The sequence below is a fragment of the Elephas maximus genome, chromosome 14 (assembly GCF_024166365.1).
Source record: "Elephas maximus indicus isolate mEleMax1 chromosome 14, mEleMax1 primary haplotype, whole genome shotgun sequence".
In the NCBI taxonomy this organism is placed as follows: domain Eukaryota; kingdom Metazoa; phylum Chordata; class Mammalia; order Proboscidea; family Elephantidae; genus Elephas; species Elephas maximus.
The window spans coordinates 93,129,839-93,149,924 of NC_064832.1; the positions used below are offsets into that span (position 1 = coordinate 93,129,839).

The 20,086-nt window shown below is 46.1% G+C and overlaps 2 protein-coding genes across 7 annotated transcripts in view; one reads left to right on the top strand and one right to left on the bottom strand.

Moving 5' to 3' along the window:
* FARP1 (FERM, ARH/RhoGEF and pleckstrin domain protein 1) overlaps positions 1–15,158 on the top strand; it is a 380,271-nt gene extending 365,113 nt beyond the window's left edge. For all 4 annotated transcript variants that reach the window (XM_049853257.1, XM_049853260.1, XM_049853258.1 and 1 more), the window contains exons 25-27: positions 3,576–3,683; positions 4,159–4,310; positions 9,685–15,158. In XM_049853257.1, coding sequence (XP_049709214.1) covers positions 3,576–3,683; positions 4,159–4,310; positions 9,685–9,766 — 342 coding nt within the window. In that variant the 3' untranslated portion in view covers positions 9,767–15,158. The remainder of the gene's footprint in view (positions 1–3,575; positions 3,684–4,158; positions 4,311–9,684) is intronic.
* A 68-nt stretch (positions 15,159–15,226) lies between these two features.
* STK24 (serine/threonine kinase 24) overlaps positions 15,227–20,086 on the bottom strand; it is a 143,580-nt gene continuing 138,720 nt past the window's right edge. For all 3 annotated transcript variants that reach the window (XM_049853273.1, XM_049853272.1, XM_049853274.1), the window contains exons 10-11: positions 19,627–19,763; positions 15,227–16,283 (exon numbers count right to left, since the gene is read on the bottom strand). In XM_049853273.1, coding sequence (XP_049709230.1) covers positions 16,247–16,283; positions 19,627–19,763 — 174 coding nt within the window. In that variant the 3' untranslated portion in view covers positions 15,227–16,246. The remainder of the gene's footprint in view (positions 16,284–19,626; positions 19,764–20,086) is intronic.

Genomic DNA, 20,086 nt, shown 5'->3' on the forward strand with positions numbered 1-20,086 from the left:
GTGATGTCAGAGGCAGTGGAAGGCTATGAGAAACTGCCTTTGTCCTCACTTTATACTTGCGATGCGTGAGTTAGGGCTGACAAGACGGGGAGATTGCATAGGCTGCAGACCTCTTTTTTTTAATCCCTGGAGGCGCTAAGGCCACTCAAGCAGACATGTGAGTCAGAGCCCTGGGCAGCCCAGAGACACTTCCCCAAGCCCAGCTCTCTTGGCGTAACAGGCCCACACAGTTACAGCCCTCTGGCCACTAGGATCAGGTGAAGGTCAGAGCAAAGTCAGCCCTAGCCATTCTACTATTGTCTGGATATTTACGGCCGAAGAACTCAGATGGCTTTTACCTTTTTAAATGGCTACCACATCCTAGCTTCAGTTTTGCCTCCTGTCCTAAAATACTGTCTCTCCAAGAAGTTTGCCAATCCCTGATAGAGAGCATGAGAGGAGACCACAGGCTGGTGTGTGTGTGTTTAAGGTGGCCATGATGCAGTTTTAGTTTAGATGTCGATAAACTAATGGCTTATCTGTCACTCCACACATAATCCTTCCTTGCCAGGACCCCCACCCCAAGGCACGCTGCTTGTCTGGTGTGCACGGTGGCCTGCCTCCCAGTGCTGGGTGCCCGTGTGCTCGTGACTAGCCCACAGGGTGCCAGGTGCCCATGTGCTCACGACTAGCCCACAGAACCCTCGGCGCAGGGCCTCTGGGGAAGGAGGAAGCCCCTCTCTTCACTCAATATACTTCGTTCTCACTTCCAGTTCTCTATATGACAAGTGACAACAGAGGGTTTGACAATCCGGTTCCCATTAGACAGTCAGTGTGATGCGGGCCAGTGTGAAGGTTCACCTGCAGGCAGGAGCACCCACAGGGATTTGAGGTGAAATGATGGACGTTGTCTTTTAAGGCTGGCGTTAGAAGGAAGCAAAGCACTGTGAGGCAGGTTACTCTGCAGTCGGAGGGCAGGACGTGAAGTCTGACACAGTTAAGGGCAGGGAGGACCGGGGGGTGTGGGAGAGGGAGCACGGGCGTTCTGTCATGGCTGCTGAGATGTGTAAAGGCGCTACAAGGAGACTAGTGCAGGCTGGAGACAGACTGAGGGGTCATCTGCAGATAGTAGTGACAGAAGAGAAGACAGCAGTGGGCTGCGTGATATAGGACACTGAGGGGTTAACAGTGAAGCCGGGGGAGAGACTGATTCTAGGGGACTTAGGGATTGACGCTGGGGGGTACAGTGGGGAGGAGGAGGCCGCCAGTGGGTGTTATTAGTAAGAAGCATCGAGTCTAAAATGGCCAGGCCAGCAGCATTTATTCTGAGTTTATACCCAGTTTGTTCCAGAAAGGAATTAAGGTGGCTGGCTGGTGGTGCAGTGGTTGAAGCTATTGAGAGCTAAACAGAAAGGTCGATGGTTGGAAACCACCCGCAGCTCCATGGGGGAAAGATGTGGCTGTCTGCTTCCGTACAGCCTTACAGCCCCGGCTCGATGGCAGTGGGCTTTTGGGCAGGGTTAAAGAGTTGTAATGAACCTTCCATGAAAACATACTGGCCTGGAGTCTGGTTGATTCTGTAACCAGATCGGTTCCTGACTGTGTCTTTACGTTGAATTTGTAGGTAAGTCGGTACAGGTGCGTACGGTTCTTACTTAGCCTTTAGCGGGAGAAGAGGCTCAAAGCTTTCACGATGCTGTAAAAGCTGCAGGTACACAAGTGAAGGCGATCGTGGTGAAGAATTTGCTCCAAGTAGGGGTTGGTTCACGTGTTTCAAAATGAGGGCAAATTTACACAACAGTACGGGGCAAGTGGTTGTCGGTAAGACTGACTCTCTTCATAACCCAGGGAGGCCTGTACAGATACCAACCTCTGGGGCTGGCTTTGGTTTCAAAGTTAATTGCTTAGCAGAGAAACATATGTTGGACTCAATCCAAAGGTGTTTATTTGGTTCCGTATAAAAAATACTAATTTTAAGGAAAGGGAAGTGACCTTTGCCTCCAGTGTGACTGTGTGGGCTCCTGGCAGTATTTTTTCATGGCAGGTTCATCAGTTACAAAGTGTTTAATCTCCCTCCCACCCCCCACCAATGGTGGCCACCAGCAGCTGCTTAGAACTCAGAGCACCCCATTTTCTTGTCCTTTTCAGCCAGTGGATGAGAGCTGGCTTTAGCTGGCACCTCCTGCCTCCAGGAGGAGGGAGCCTGTTGGGGGGACTCCAGCTGCCTGCTCCCCCCACCACCACCTTGTGTTTGGTGCGATGCCCTCTCGGCTCCACCAAACTCCGCCTAGACTTGTGCCTTCCGTCACAGAGAAGGGCTCCCCCATCAGACCTGGAGCCACTTGAGGTCAGAGACATTAAAAAAAAACTTTCATCTCAACACCTGATTCAGAGATTTTATTTGTATTTGTATAGGCACTTTAAAATGCTTACTGGATTAAACACAATTTATTGAAAAAATAAGGCAGTGGTGGCTCCGTGGTAGAATTCTCTCCTTCCATGTGGAAGACCCGGGTTCAATTCCGGCCCAATGGACCTCACGTGTAGCCACCACCCACCTGTCAGTGGAAGCTTGCATGTTGCTATGATGCTGGACAGGCTTCAGTGGAGTTTCCAGACTGAAGTGGACTAGGAAGGCAGGCCTGGTCATCTACTTCTGAAAATCAGCCAGTGAAAACTTGAAGGATCACAACAGTCTATTGTGATGGGACTACCTTGAGTTGGTGTCCAACTAGACAGCAGCGAACAACAACACTGAAAAGATGCCAAAGGAACCGAGTAGTATATTTTCCACAAATAATATGCCCTCATAAATAACATGCCCACACATATAATGCATGGAAATAATAGAATTACGAAGAACAGTTCTGCCATAGCACATGCGTTATTTTTGTAAAAACAAATATGGCTCTGTTTGAGTTTCAGCTGGTAGCTTACCTTTGACAAGGGAGCCAAACGAGCCCTTGTCTTGTCAGGTTGTGGACAGGCCTTGTGACTATCCTCACACCCGGTAACACTGAGGGGCTTTGTGGACTCAGCAAGGACTTATTCTTTGTGCAGCTTCTCGGCTGCCTGTGAACTCACAACAGTGCCCTTCACCAGCAGCCACTCCAGGTCTCTGCCCAGCTTCACATCCTGGACCTCAGGAGACCACAGAGCTATGTTCAACATGGACAGTCCCATGTAAAGGGGCCTGTCATACCTGTCTCTACTGGTTTATTCGCTAGGTCCTGGGGAGTAAAGGGCTTGAAAGCATCCTGGGCTAGATCCTGTCCCGGGGTCACTAGATGGCAGTCTAGAGCTGTGTGCCCTTGACTCACAGAACCCAGCCGCTCACTACTGTTGAGGGGTGGCAGAAGGACTAACCAAATCAGGCTCCTGCAATCCACCAAGGGGGTCTCCAGCTCAGAGGTAGCAGCAGACCATTTCCTTAACGCTGTAGACTTGCCTCAGTGACAGGAAGCTTATTGCTCACACCACACCCCGTTGAACTTTGGAGACGAAGTAGTCCTTTCCACAGGGCTGGGCTGTACCCCATTTGCCCCAGGGTTGTGGTATTTGTCCCTGTGCTTCTTACGAGACCCCTTGTATTTCAGAATCAGTTATCTGGGAACCTGCTGAGGAAATTCAAAAACAGCAATGGGTGGCAGAAGCTGTGGGTGGTCTTCACTAACTTCTGCCTCTTCTTCTACAAATCACACCAGGTGAGTGCCTCGCACAGGGCATGTTGCCCTGGACCTGCACTGGGGACGGGGGGTGAAGTGAGCACGCTCGCCCGAGGCAGGGTGGGTGTGGGGTTGGGGAACCTCCTACATCCGCTGGAAGGCGGGAGACGTTTGCAAGGCCTCTCATCCCTCTGCAGCCACCAGCTTGGAGCCATCCAGGCAGGCGTGGACAGGAGCGGTGTAGTGCCTGCACCAGGCCTGCTGGGCAAGGCTTTGTCCACCAGAGACCCACGCTCCCTAAGTGAAGGCTGACACGGTCCTGCTGAAGGACTGCTCCAGCATTGAAAAATGCCTTGCTGACAGGCAGGACGTGGGGCCACTGACATGATGGCCCACACCTGGGCCACACGGCACCTGCAGAGCCTAGTTTCCAGGCCAGGAGCCTGCGAGTGTAGCAGCCAGGCTCAGCGCCTGAGGCCACCTCTCCCAAACCACCCTCTGTTCACCCCTGCAGGACAGTCACCCCCTCGCCAGCCTGCCTCTGCTGGGATACTCGCTCACCGTTCCCTCTGAGTCCGAGAACATCCACAAAGACTACGTGTTCAAGCTGCATTTCAAGTCCCACGTGTACTACTTCAGGGCCGAAAGTGAATACACGTTTGACAGGTAGGTGTTCCCTGCTCCTGTGCACAGGGCACCTGAGCAGAAAGGACACCCTCTGCCCTACCGCGTTCCCAGGCCTTCCCGGCAGCAGCTGCTCGCTCACCCACACTGGTAAGCCCTGCAGGTACGGAGGATGGAACGCCGGCGTGCACTTCTGGTCTCACAGAAGCAAATGCGGTTACCTTTTCCTTAGCAACAGCTAACGGTCACCACCACACATACCTCACTTTCCAACCTCTAACTTGTATTGTCGGGTGCTGCTGAATCAGTTCTTACTCACGGTGACCCCATGTGACAGCAGAACTCTCCACCAGGCTGTAAACCGTACGGGAGCAGATCACCGGGGCTTTTCTTCTGTGCAGCTGCTGGGTATGTTCAAACCACCCACCTTTCAGTATGCATGTAACAGAGCCGGAGATGCCACGCTGGCCTTTACTGGCCTGACTTTACCTACCGTGGCCCAGAGGAAGCATTGTAGTAACAAAAACCTCAGATTCTTCAGCCTAGTTTCTGCAGTTATTCAGCAATAATATTCCTGAGTGAGCTATGGCCTAAAGGCTAAATTTCAGGTCAAAAGACCATATAAGATAGGAAAAAACCCTAATGCTTCTTAGTGTTAAATTATTAGTGAAGCTACCTATGTGGTAATAGTTTAACCAAGAAATAAAAGCAAAATGAAAAGATCCAGGCTGCGGGGTTTAACTCCTGCCTTGAGACTGTTCCTGAATTTGGCATTTCAAGTAGCGGTTCTGGGTCTCTGGGTACCAAGTCCCATAGCTGGCATCACTGTGGATCCACCACTCTGGAGGGGTCCTTAGGGCAACCAACCAGGTGGCCCACACATGTCGCGCCCCACCTGGAGAGAATTTCTCCCCAAAACAGTACCTGATAGGACACTAACTTGTTCCCTCCCCACTCGTGGACGCTGCACTCCAAAGGCCCTCTAACCCACTGGGCCAGCAGCTAGGACCTCTGCACAATCCCGGTAAAGTTAATACTGTGGAAGAACACCGTGGACCCTCCAAGGTTTAGAACTCCCACTGTTGACACCCACGTAAGAGCAGCTCTCAAGCAAGCTACACAGCTAGAAAACTGAGCCCAGAGGGTAGTAATTCTCAGATTTGATCCTGGACTGAAAAACTTAAGATTGACAGACTGAACTTGAGAGCTTCTTTTACCCAAGTCGGCATCTTATTACTGCTCCAAGGATTCTTTAACCTCAGAGCGGTAAGAGCCTCAGACAGACATGTGACTAGGATTTCTAAATACAGGCATTCCTCTTATGCCACACTACAAGGTCCATGAAGGCAAGAAGCTTGGTATACCCCAGGACTTCAACCTCAGCACCATGGATATTTGGGGCTGATTAAGTGTTTGTTAGGGAGGTTGGGGTGTCTCCTGTGCGTCATACACTATTTAGCAGCATCCCGGGCCTCTACTCTTTAGATGCCAGGAGTATGCCCCCACCTCCAGTGTGACAATCAAAAATGACTCGACTTTCCCAATTTGCAAAACTGCCCCTGGTGGAAAACCACTGATGTATCTAAAATGTTAGCTGCTGCCCAGTTGACTCTGACTTATGGCAACCCCACGTGCAACAGAGGAAAACACTGCCTGGTGCTGGCCCATCGTCATGATCATTGTTACATCCGAGTCCATCGTTGTGGCAACCGTGTCAATCCATCTCATTGAGGGTTCCCTCACCTTCACTGGCCCTCTACCAAATATGATGTCCTTATCCAGAGACTAGATGCATCAGCAGGGGATACCAAAGTAAGTCAAAGACCTGGACAATATTCCGTGATCCATATGGTTTTCACTGGCTGATCTTCCTAAGTAGATCTCCAGGACTTTTTTCCTGGCCAGAAACACTGAAACCTGTCCACTCTAGGTGACCCTGCAGGCATCTGAAACACCAGTGGTACGGCTCTAGCAACATACATGCAAGCCATGACAGTGTGACAAGCTGACAGGCAGGTGGTGGATCCCCAAAACAGGATCTAGAATATATCAGGTACTCAAGTGTTTACCACCACACATCTCTCAGTTTGTCCTACTGGGGTGGTTATCTTGTTGCTGTGACGCTGGAAGCTTTGCCACCAGTATTTCAAATACCAGCAGGGTCACCCATGGTGGACAGGCTTCAATACAGCTTCCAGACTAAGACAGACAAGGAAGAAGGACCTGGCAGTCTACTTCTGAAATGATCAGGCAGTGAAATGAAAACCTTATGAACAGCAGCAGAACACTGTCTGATAATAGTGCCAGAAGATGAGCCCCGCAGGCTGCAAGGCACTCAAAATACGACTGGGGAAGAGCTGCCGCCTCAAAGTAGAGGAGACCTTCATGAAGTGGATGGAGTAAAGCTTCCGAGACCTTCAACTGCTGAGGTGGCACAATTCTGGAAACATCCGTTAATAATCGGAACATGGAATGTATGCATCTAGGAAAATTGAAAATTGTCAGAAATGAAGTGGAATGCATAAAGATCAATATCCTAGGCATTACTGAGCTGAAATGACTGCTATTGGCCATTCTGAATCAGACAATTATATGGTCTACTATGCTGGGAATGACAGCTTGAAGAGGAAAGGTCAAAAAGAACATCTCAACATCTATGCTCAAGTACAACACTGTCAATGATAGGATAATATCCACACGCCTACAAGGAAGACCTGTTAATTATTCAAATTAACACACCAATCACTAATACCAAAGGTGAGGAAATTACCAACTTCTGCAGTCTGAAATTGATCAAACATGCACTCAAGATGCATTGATAATTACTGGTGATTGGAATGCAAAAGCTGGAAACAAAGAAGCAGAATCAGTAGTTGGAAACTACAGCCTTGGTGACAAATGATTCCGGAGATCACATGACAGAATTTGGTAAGATCAACAACTTCTTCATTGCAAATACCTTTTTTCCACAACATAAACGGCGACTATACTCGTGGACCTCACCAGATGGAATATAAACTGACTTCATCGGTGGAAAGAGATGGAGAAGCTCAATATCATCAGTCAGAACAAGGCCAGGTCCTGACTGCGTAAGAGACCAGCAATTGCTCATGCAAGTTCACCCACCTGAATGTAGACACTATCTCAAGGACAGATCTGACACGCTTAACTGACACTTAATGGCCACAGTGAGTTCTGGGAAGGCATTCTACACGAAGTAAGCAAAAGGTCATTAAAAAGACCAGAAGAAAGACCAAAATGGATGTCAGGGAAGACTCTGAAACTTGCTCTTTGAATGCAGCAGCTAAAGCAAATGGAAGAAATGATGGAGTGAAGAGCTGAACAGCTGATTTCAAAGGGCTGCTCGAGAAGGCTAAGCATTATGATGAAATGTGCAAAGACCTAGGGATAGAAAACCAAAAGGGAAGAACACACTCAGCACTTCTCAAGCTAAAAGAACTGAAGAAAAAATTCAAGCCTCAAGGTGCAATACTGAAGGATTCTATGGGGGAAATACTGAGTGACACAGGAAGCATCAAAAGATGGAGGGAATACACGTGATCACTGTACCAAAAAGAACTGTTTGACGTTCAGCCATTTCAGGGGGTAGAGTATAATCAAGAACTGATGGTACCGAAGGAAGAAGTCCAAGCTGCACTGAAGGGAACAGCGAAAAACAAGGCTGCAGAAACTGATGGGACACGAATTGAGATGGTTCAACAAACGGATGCAGCGCTGGAGGCTCGCAGTCGTCTATGCCAAGAAATTTGGAAGACAGCTTCCTGGCCAACTAACTGGAAGAGATCCCTATGTGTGCCCATTCCAAAGAATGGTGATCCAACAGAACGTGGAAATTCCTGAACAGTACCATGAATATCACACACCAAGTGGAATTTTGCTGAAGATCATTCAAAAACGGCTGCAGCGGTATATCAACAGGGAACTGCCAGAAAGTCAGGCTGGTTTCAGAAGAGGACGTGGACCAGGGGTATCATTGCTGATGTCAGATGGATCCTGGCTGAAAGCAGAGAACACCAGAAGGATGTTTCCCTGTGTTTTACTGACTGTGCGACCACATTCGACTGTGGGGATCATAACAAATTATGGATAACACTGCGAAGAATGGGAAGTCTAGACAATTATGCTCAATGAGGAATAAATAGACCAAGAGGCAGTCGTTCAGACAGACACGACCTTGCTTTCTGAAAAGGACTTGAAGCACTTCCTGATGAAGATCAGACTACAGGTTTCAGTATGGATTGCACCTCAACATAAAACAAAAACCCTCACAACTGGACCAATGAGCAAAATCACCACAGGAGAAAAGACTGAAGTTGTCAAGTTGATCCACAGTCAACACGCATGGAAGCAGCAGTCAAACGAAGTATTCATTGGGCAAATCTGCTGCAAAAGACCTCTTTAAAATGTTCAAAAGCAAAGCGGTCACTCTGAGGACTATGGTACCCTAACCCTAGCCATGTATTTTCAGTTGCCTCATGTGCATACGAAAGCTGGACCATGAATAAGGAAGACCCGAAAAGAACTGACACCTCTGAATTATGGTATTACTGAAAAATACTGAATATACCATGGAGTGCCAGAAGAACAAACTAATCTCTTTGGGAAGAATATCAGCTAGAACACTCCGTGGAAGCAAGGATGGCAAGACTCAAGTACTTTGGACATGTTATCAGGCGGGACCAGTCGCTGGAGAAAGACATTATGTTTGGTAAAGTAAAGGGTCAGCAAAGAAGAGGAAGACCCTCTACAAGATGGACTGACACAGTGCTGCAACAATGAGATCAAACATAGTGACAATTGTGAGGATGGCATGGGACTAGGCAGTGTTTCATTCTGTTGTAAACAGGGTTGCTGTGAGTTGGAACCGACTCTACCATGCCTAACAATTATATAAAATGAAACACCACTCAGAAGAGTGGGACACACACCTGAGGCTCCTCAGTCAGCACACCGTTGGTTCTTTGCAACATACATGAAAAAATTATGGAGAGGTAAGCTCCCCTAGCTGCCAGAAGTCAGCTTATCCCTGAGTGCTCAAAGTGGAACATGCAATGGGAAAGGGGAAGTAGATTACCTTCTGGTGCTGCTGCAGCCCCCAGGCAGGTTACATCCATCCTGGTACTTCTCCCTACAAAATGAGATTGCCAGGGCAGTGGTTCTTAGACTCTATTCTTCGGCAGTAACAGAGGCACCGTTAGCCCCGTTTTCATGTGCTTGGGTTCAAAGAGTTCATTTAAGAAGTTTTCTACTGCTAAGGTTACAATCTAGCATGCTATGTTTGGTAAGGAATGATTACCAGGTATCTTGAAGCTATTACAAACAAGAAAAGAAAAAGCAGAGACACAGGCTTATAAAAAGTGGTCCGAGGCTTTCACGATACTTTCTTCTGTTTTAGGTGGATGGAGGTGATCCGAAGTGCCACCAGCTCGGCCTCACGCACCCACATCTTAAGTCACAAAGAATCTCATGTGTATTGATGGCTGGGCACACTTGTTGATTGTTTTCCAGAAGACATTACTTCTTTCTGTATTAATGAAACCTAGTAAAATTAACACCCGTCTGAAAAACAAAAATGTGGTTTTACGGCAACTCTCGTCTGTCTCTGCAGAACGGTTTTTTTATCCTTGTCTTTTCCGCTGTTGATTTCTCACCTGAATGGAAGTGCTCCCACCTCCGGTCCTGGGTGCCGTCTGTCTGTCATTCTCTGGGTGGGCTGTTTTTTTAAGCTTGTGCCAGCACTAAAACACTGTCATTCTAGAGTGCCAAATGACATTTTTCCTCCACAACTGCACCTTAAAAACAGTACAGACACATCCATTCGACCAACAGGACAAGTGCTCTTTCTTAAAAAAGAAATTTCCATTGTTTTCATCCCTAGGCTGTTGCGTTTTAACAATGGAATATGCATCTCCCAGTGTCTGCAATACACATGACTCCATCTTAAGCAAATGAGATCATTTTCAGATTTCGGTTTTTTTTTTTTTTCAATCTTTCTACTTTTATAATAACAGAGTAGCAGGACTGCCTTCTTAGACTGTAAGCATTCTGCAGCACACACGGTTTCCACTTTGGGGTTCTATGCTCCAATGGAAACCCTCATCATTAGACCTACTTCTTGGCCCAAGTTGGCCAAATTGTTTAAATGATTACTATTTACAGACGTAGCAGACTTGTGTTCTGTTCACAGAGCAGTGGAAACCCAGCACAGTATCTGGAACCACTGTCCTGTGAGTGGTGTATACAATGGGAAGATAGTAAGCCGTGGTGTTTTGCTGTTTGTTTCATGAGCATGAAAAAACCTGTATGTCATTGATCAGGGCCGTCTGTGATACGTTACATTACGGAGTGTTTTTGTGAGTTTATGTGGATTCAGAAACAGTATAAAGTAATGGTACGTAGTCCCTGGGCCCCTGTTATTATACCTATATCCCACTGCAACTGTGGTTGGACACTACGCACTTAATAGTAGTATATATTGTGCCTGTCTTCAAAAAACATTCTTTTCTCTTTTTATACTCATCCCCTCCAGCATAGGGTACTGGCAGTATGACATTGCACAACCTTGACAGCTGGACTACACAGGGAACTTGGTTTCCAACAAATGCTTGGGCCCACTAGTCAAAAAATGTCTGCCTCTTCTCTCTGGTGATCGGGCAGCTGCTATTCCCTTTTCACTGAAGGTCCTTTCTACAGCAAGTCTGACACAATCCAGAGGAGGAGGGGGCCAGTTCAACACAGCTCTCAGCCAGCATTCTGTACCGCAGCTGGGAAAGCCTACCTAATTCAGAAACACGCAGGCAACACAGCGCTGGAGAAGCTGTGACTGGTATATGTGGGCACGGCAGTTTACAAATGGACATAGAGTTTGAGACTTGTTCATCATTTGCCTTACAAATATGTACCAGATGGTTTTAAGTACTAACAAAAGGGAATAAAAATACCTCACGCCACAGTCCAGCATACTGAAGTTTTAAGGCAAAACCACCAACCTCGTCTCCTGTCTTTATTTTCATCAAACGTGTGTGGCAGGGCCGGGGGCGGGCATAGGCCAACAGCACCGCCTCCCTGCTGGTCAGGGGAAGGTGTCATGGAGAAAACAGATTCAACCACTCACCAAGACAAATAACATTTTTAAGGAAAACTTACTTTCTACAGTCTTCTTTCTTGAACTTGGTTGCTTTTGGGGAAATAAAACATTTCTAGAAGGAGACCAAGAATTAGCAGGATATATAAAAGGCAAAGACCACCCAAGTGAAGGGTGAAGGAGAGTGGTCAGGGCCACATTCCTGTGAGGAAGGCACAGCTGTGAAAGGCCCTGGAAACAAAAGTGGGCACTGAGGTTTCTCCAACACCCCGCAGGCAGGACAGACACCCTGGGGATGTGAAACTGCAGTGCGCTTCACCAGTTACCGCGCAGCCTGGATGGCAGAGGTAGCATCAGAAAAATTCTCCCTCCAGAAGTCATGAAAGACTTGAGGAGAAGGTACAACCCTTTCTCGGTATTTGTAAATGATTCTATGACCGGGACCTCTGTTTCCCTGTCTACAGAACCTTAGAACAAACTAGACCCCAGCTAAGTGCTGACATTGTTCTTGCCACCACCCTACCCAACGTTTCCTGGAAAATTCTACCCACAGAGCTGTACTCGCACACATGAACCATGAGTGTCTCCATAAGCTTTCAGTTTATCAACAAAGATTTGGATAACCTGGACTTCAACTACAGAGCGAAAATACAGGGCACTATGTCCTTCTTTACCATCTTAACAAAGGAGGAGGGGTGTGCGTGTCTTAGTTACACAGTGCTGCCATAACGAATACCACAAGTGGGTGGCTTTAAAGAAGGAGATTTTTTTTCTCACAGGAGGCTACAAGTCTGAGTCCAGGCGTGGCTCTAGAAAGAGGTCCGTCCTTGTCAACAGAAGCTCTTGCTGTTCCTTTAAGTAAGTCTGTTGTCAGTCCCCAGTCTGTGTCTGACCTGGTCTTTTATTAAAACTCAGAAGTGATTAGGTTATAGGACCCGCCCTATGCTGGTATGGCCTCATTAACATAAGAAAGGAAAACCTCTGTTTCCAAACAGGGTCATATTCACAGGTCAACACATTCCGGGGGACCACAATTCATTCTATAGCAGTGGGTATATGCATCACCTAACCCCCTTGTGAACACAAAGGAAAAGCTAGGTGAAAATAACATGGGTGACTTAGACCCCTCCCCAAATGCCAGGACAGATGGACTCTCAGACAGTCTCTACACAGAAGACACAAAATTACAAAAACAGTTCTTATCTGTGCAGTTACTGACCCCTTGCATCAGGTGGTACCTGTACTTAAGAACACTCCATAACTTTCTCCCCATTATTACCATATTTTGTAGCAGAAATTCAGAAGCTGTATTTTTAAAGAAATATAAAAAATGCTTATAAACTGAACGTACGTTTTAGCAAAAGAAAGGCACAAAACGCTACATAAAGAACTGGACTAGACACTTCCCAACACCAACTCAACAACAGGTTACAAAGCTACTGGATTCGCAAGGGATGTGGCATTCATTACATCAAAATGAGAAGAGCCCACAAGAGCCACAGCCTCTTCTAACCAGAGACCCAACAGGTGGTACCGGATAGAATGGGAGAAAAACGAAGAGCAAACTCAAATTCCTAAAAAAGGCCAGGCCTACTGGACTAACAGAGACGAGAGGAACCTCCAAGACTATCGCTCTAAGACACCCTTTGAACTTGGAACTGAAGCTATTTCTTCAGGTCACCTTTCATTCAAATAACACATTGGCTTATAATTAATATCACCTGTGAGTAATGTCCCTTAATTAACCAACTTACCAAATGATCAACATCTACCCAAAAGCAAGGAGGGGAAGGGAAGCTAGGTCGATGGAAACAGAACAAACAGAATGGGAATAGTAAGAATGCTGAAACATTGTAAAAACTGTAACCAATGACAGGGAATCATCTATATAAAAACTGTTAAAGGGGAACCTAATTCGCTGTGTAAACGTTCACCGAAAACACAGTACTATTTAAAAAGAGAACGGCTCTGTTACACTGCCAGGGCATTACAAACCACACCAGTGGCCCACCACAAGGAATGCAGTCAGCTGGGGACACACAAAAGACAAGTTCTAAGTGGCATAACCACCAGGCCAAATAAACCACTGCCATCACTTCTGTCCTGCCACTCATTTTTGTATCAAGTTTTCTACACCAAACAGCACAAACACAGCCTGCAGTCGAGGCAAACACACCACAATGTGAGTCTGGCATGAGATGCTACCAAGCGTTGGTCAATCCCTCTCAAATGCTGAGCCCACAGGTCTGGCTAAGTACCAACGACCATCGATACTGCCTAAGGCAGGTTCATTTTTAGTCTCAGTTTCTGGTCTCTCTTCCAATGAAGGACCTGGAGTGGATACACAGATGGTAGCCCCTTTGGCTGACCAAGATCCTCTGAGAACATTTCAGCCGACTATCTACACAAAGGAAGCCCTGGTGGCATAGTGGTTAAGCGCTACAGCTGCTAACCAAAGGGTCGGCAGCTGGAATCTGCCAGGCGCTCCTTGGAAACTATGGGGCGGTTCTACCCTGTCCTATAGGATCACTATGAGTCGGAATTTACTCGACAGCACTGGAGTTGGGTTTTTTTTGTATCTACAGAAAGTAATAAACCAGAAGAGCTTGTACAGGGGGATGATCGATTTTCAAAATCCAGTCAAACCTGTTCACCAGGAAGCTTCATCTACAGAAGAGGTTTCTAATGCACTCTGAGAGTGACTTGCAGCTTACACAGGAGATGGAACTGTATTACAGCAGCCTAGTGACTGCAGAGTGTCTGCTAACTGTTCACACCGATAAGCTTAAGTAGGACCCAGCCTCCCCTATCAACACAACCACAGCTACTCACACTTGGGATTGGCGTCAGCATCCAAAGTCATGACCTCACGGCCGTTTGTAAATCTGAAGAGCTCTGTAAGTCATAAACTTCTTAAAACCAGACAAGCAGCACTGCCTGGACAAAAAGGATTCACTGCTTTGAGTGTGAATCTTTCTCCTGCAATACCTCATAGAGGGAAACATCTCACCCATAGAGTTATATACTCTCTAGAAACACAAAATATTCTCAAATGTTAGTGTTCACGCTACAATTCTTGCTCCAGAATAATGCCTCCAGTTGGCATTAGCATTAAAGCTCTGTAAGGGATGCATTTTGGTCAGAAGTGGAAGTTAACAGTTTGACCCAAATCTACTTCTAATACAAAAATCATGATTTAATTTTAGAGTTTAAAAACTAGATCCTTTAACTCATCTAGCCACTAACCATCCAAACCCCACTGGCTCAGGCCCTGCCGCCTCCCTGTAATTTAATAGCTACTAGGCCAGCAGACACTTAGCTTCCATCCGGAAGTTTACCCGGTGGCTTATTTCCAGAAGTCCTTTGTCTCCCCCCTCAAGATCTGGCACTCCGACAACAAAACGATGATGGCAGTAATTAGCATCAGCAAATACAAAGAACGCCGGCTTAAATCAGGGAGTCGAGGACTGCTACAAGAATCTATTTCCCATCCCAGAAACCAACGGATTATTTCCAGGCCAGCAAGGTCCTGCAGCAAGCCGAGAAAAATATGGCCACCCGGGCTGACAACCTAATGGACACAGGCTCCTTAAAAAAATAAAACCATCTTCACCGAGGTCCCCGGGAAGAGGTACAGCAATTTTACACATCAGCAACGTTCAAGCCCATCTTCTCAAGGAACTAACGTTCCAGAAGCTGCAGAGGGAGCCGACGTGGACATTTGGCGTTCTGAACCTGAGCACTTTTTCCTTTGGTGTTCTGATGCATCTCACCACACACAACCACACACACAGCACATCTCCGCAGGCGCCTGCTCCTCTTAGGAGTCATGTGTCAAGAAGAGTATGCAAAGTCAGTGTGTTATAAAATTTATTGGTGTAAGCATTCAGACACTTTCAGGTGGGCAAGATGATATGCAGGTTTTACTACAAGGTTCAACAGAAAATAATATCGAAAAGGACGGTACAGCTGGCGAGGGACCGGCAGTGGCACGATTCAAAACAAACGGTAAACGAGAGCGCTTCGTCTGGGAGAAACTTAAGGTAATAATTTAAAGCTTCATGAGGCAAGATATGTTCCAATTTAAAACACTAAGAAATAGTACCATCAATGAAAAAGGAAATCAACTTCTAAGTGTACCAAAAGGGATTTGGGCAAATGAGGAAAATTTGCATTTGTTGAGGTACAAACAGGAGTTTTCCCTAAAGAGGGGCATTAATTATTATTAATGGCAAACCCTGCAAATACAAAATAAAACCCAAATCACTGGCCACATAATTCAAAATTTACATGTTTAATAAAGGCAAGGCAATAGACTCAAGTTATGGCCTGTCAAATATGTACTCCACTGACATTATCTACAGAAGCACTTGGCCAATTTGTACACAGTGATTCTTTATGCACGCCAAAAGGGTTTCCGTAAAAAGGACACTATATACAAGTCTGTACACCGACCCACCACAGCGATTCTCCGGCTCCCGGGGGGAGTTATCAACTTAAAGCAGGATACCTGAGGTTTCATTTCTTCAGTTGCCTTATAATCCCAAATATACATTTCAGGGTTGGTTTCTGTTTTTAAAGATACTTTCCTTGAATATGTGCACTATGGTTAAAATTAAAAAAAAAAACAGTGAACTAAAACGATCGCTTGAAGGAGCTGGCCCCCTGACCCCGTCTGAGAGACTTCGTCTTGCTGCCGCACAGCGAGGAATGTGTGTGTCCCTGGGCAGGCGCCCGCAGCTTCAGGGGACGCCCCGCAATCACGCACCTCTTCAGCGGAGTCAGCAAAGGGCTCTCGTTGACTTTTAAGAAGGAGGAGAATGAGGAAGAAAAAAGGGAAAAAAAAAACAAAACCCCAAATGCCAAAGCAATCTCAGTGGGATGAAGTTCCGCCACCGCTCAGGGAGTATCTGGGGAGAGAGAACAAGAGGCCAGTGAACGAACGTCATGTCTCCGACCCCGTGCAGCAATTCAAGTAGCAGAGCCAAAGGAGGCAAAAACATAGTCGTTACAGGAAACCCCAAGTCACAACAGAAGGGGCGTACGAAACAATGGGCTGATCTCTCTGCTACACAGAGAATTCATAAAAATTAAGAAAATCAGGATCCCAACATAAAATTTTTCCATGGATTAAATCCATAAAACCGCACGTAAGTGTGCCTGCGCTCAGTCCGCGGAGAACAGACAGAAGTCAAGAGCACACTAATGCCAGACCCTTGTATTTACACTGAGTTCTGATACACTGAAAACACCAGCAGCAGAGAAATGGTTAAATAATTACAGCAAACTGAATGAAAGATTTAGAGATTAAAAATTGTAATTACCTAGATTTTAAATATGAAAAATATATACGAGTTAATGCTAAGAGGACACAAAACTCTGCGTGTACCCTGGTTTGCAGATATGTAAAAAATGGAATAAGCTTATGACTTACATATAACAATGGAAAGAAACACATAAAAAGGTGATGATGATGATGATAACTGGGCTCAAGTGGTAGGATCATGGGTAATTTCTTGTTTTCCAATAATTCTACAGTACTGTCATACTTTGTAATACAAAAAAGGGTGGGGATGGGGGGTTTCCTGATGGCCGACAGATTCCTTCAGCCACCTCCAAAAACTGACTCAAGGCCCCAGGGCCAGGAATGTGGCTGAGGGGATCAAACAATGGGACTCATCTCAAATGTTCTGGACTGGAGTTTCTCTTTCCAGGGTTTTAAATACTTGGCACTCTCTGGAGAACAAACGATTATGTAAGATCCTCTTGAAAATCACTCTTTGGTCCCAAGTCCTAAGACTCAAATTTCAAGAAATATAAATGACTAACTCATGGGAGGAGTTGACATCACCCAAAAGGATCCACATGTTAATTCAAGCTAAGAAATACAGAAAGACTTTGGAAACCCTTTAGGTAAGTCAGTGCTCATTTTTCTAAGGTGATCCCCTAAAGTAATAAGCTTGAAAGCAAAGCTGTCAAGAAGCATAAGCAATGGGCACTGTGGCTTTCGCATCATCATCTGTGGTAGACACACAAGTGAGAGACTGATGGGTCTCCAAGGAGCCTCAAAGGCCTGCAGGGACAAGATAAGGACACAACCCCACCACCGAGTCATCTGATGACTGATGAGGTGAAGACAGGTGCAAACGTCACAAAGGAAAAGAAGCAGAGATAAAAAGAAGAAATAACAGACACTATCTCCACCTTGGGAATTGAAAGAAAAATGAAATAACATACACTATCTCCACCTTAGGAATTGAAAGAAAAATAACGTACGCCTCAGGAAGGTACAGAGCGGCTCTGTCCAGTATGGTAACCAAACCAAACCCACTACCGGTGAGTCGATTCCAACTCACAGCAACCCTACAGGACAGACTAGAACTGCCCCATAGAGTTTCCAAGGCTTCCTGTACAAAAGCAAACTGCCACACCTTCCCCCCACGAACTGGTTGGTGGGTTCGAACCACCAACCTTTTTGGTTAGCAGGTGAGCACTTTAAACACTGCTACCAGGGCTTCTAATACGGTAACACTAGCCACAGACGACTACTGAGCACTTGATGTGGTGAGTTCAAACTGAGATGAGCTGCGAAGTACAAAATACACACCAGATTTTAAAGACTTCACACAAAAAAAGGAAAAGTATCTTATTAACAATTTTTATATTTGATTACATGCTTAAACTAAAGTAATATTATGGACATATTGTGTTAAAACCATTAAATCTACTTTCACCTTTTTTTTTTTTAATGTGGTTACATATAATTTAAAATTACATTTCTGGAACACATTATGTATTTCTATTGGACAGGAACTAAACCAAGCAGAACAGAGATAAGGGGGCCCTGGAGATGGAAAACATGGAAAAATTAAACATGCACGAACCACGTCATCGGTGGCCCCGCATTGCCAGGAAAACCGACTCACGTATATAAATCATGCACAACAATTCAGGTAACTTGGGGCGACGTGGAAAATACCAGAGCCCTAAAAGTGACAACAAAAAAGCAGAAAACAAAATCCAAAACAAGAGAATAATAATACCCCCAGTTTCTGGTCTAGTTCTATTTGTTTGGCTCTTTTTTAATGAGAAATAAATGACACCAAATGAGGAATGGAGAAGTGATACCAACTATCTTTGAGAAATCAGAAAATGGGAACAATATTAAGTAACAGGGGCAAGGCGTAAGTAATAATCCGCAATATTACAGGCTAAAAACTCAAGGAGTGCTACGAACTCCACGGCAAATCCACACTGGACAGAGACGCACAAACACGATGATGCTTTATGTGTCTGTGACAGTATGGGTGACTTTTTAAAATTCTGTTTTCCTTTATTCCTATAATGTTGTGATACTGCTTTCAGGACTCAAGAAAAAAAAATTACCCAAAATAATAATAACTGACTCCTTCATTCACCTCAAAATTGAAGGCCATCAATTATAGTTTTTATTTTCTAGTCTAAATTTTAAAGCAAGTTAAAAAGCTGAAATGTCTTTTACTAAGGAGCCTGAGTTTGGGCGAATAAACCAAAACCCTAAAGTCAGGACTGCGGTTTTCTCCTGATAGCCCCTGGGAAGGACCCCTCCCAAGAGAGCAGGCAGCCCCTTCTACGTCACTGCCCTCACTGTGAAGAGGCAAAGCCAATCGCACTCCATGCTCCACTCAGCCTGGTGCACACGCGGTCTGAGGGTGCGGGGGGCTCCCTGCACACTCAACGCGCCATCACCAACAACGGCCCCGGACACGAGCAGAGTGGAGAACTGGGATGACCAACAAAGGAAAGAGCAGGCCCTATGTCTACTCTCATGTCCTTCATTGAGCTGAAACTTGTGCCATATCTGGGCAACTTTAAAGCACAAAACCAAACTGAGAACTACGAGCATGTGCTAAGGATTATACCCTCCAGCTAATGAGGCTTCACAGTCAGGAGCAGGCAGCTCTTTCAGAATCACCTGAGTTTAGGGGGCAGAGCTACAAATCCACAATACCCTGTGGTCCTTCCCGTTAGTGTACAGGTCCCCATCACTGGACTTCTACAACTCAGAACAAGTCTTCTCTAACTTGACTGTTTCAACCCTGCGACCTATAACAGAAACAGACCAAGAACGAAGTACCAATATGGCGACTTGAGTTATGGTCCCTTTGAAAGTGTCTCCACTCCCAGCCAAGGAAATCCATGGAGAAAACACAGCGTGTGCTCCATGGAAGCAGCAACCTTGGCTGCGCCCCACGGGGACACTGCAGCAGTTACCTCTGGAGCCGCTGTACAAGTTGGGCCACCATGGTGTCAGAAATCCCAGGGCACGCCTCTTCTGCCAGGTAGATGGCCCCTCGTAGTTCTTCTATGGACCCCATGTTACCTCCGCAAGCCTGGCTCTTCTCCTTCAACTTAAACACACAGACAGAAGAACAACATGGCACACGTGAACTCAAGAACCCATGGGTACTTGGTTTAAGGTGCAATACGACATCTGGACCATAGCACTGCTGCAGTTAGGCAGAGTCTGGGCAACTGCTTAAGTTGGGTCACTTCAGATTCCTTTCAAGGAAAGGCTCTTTGAATGCTCTGAGAACATTAGGTATAGAAATGGCAACAGTCTGACCTAAATTATCACCCTCTATAGTTCTTTGTATAGACAGGAAAAAGCAGCCCTAGTGGCACCGTGGTTATAAATGCTAGGCTACTAACCGAAAGGTCGGCAGTTTGAACC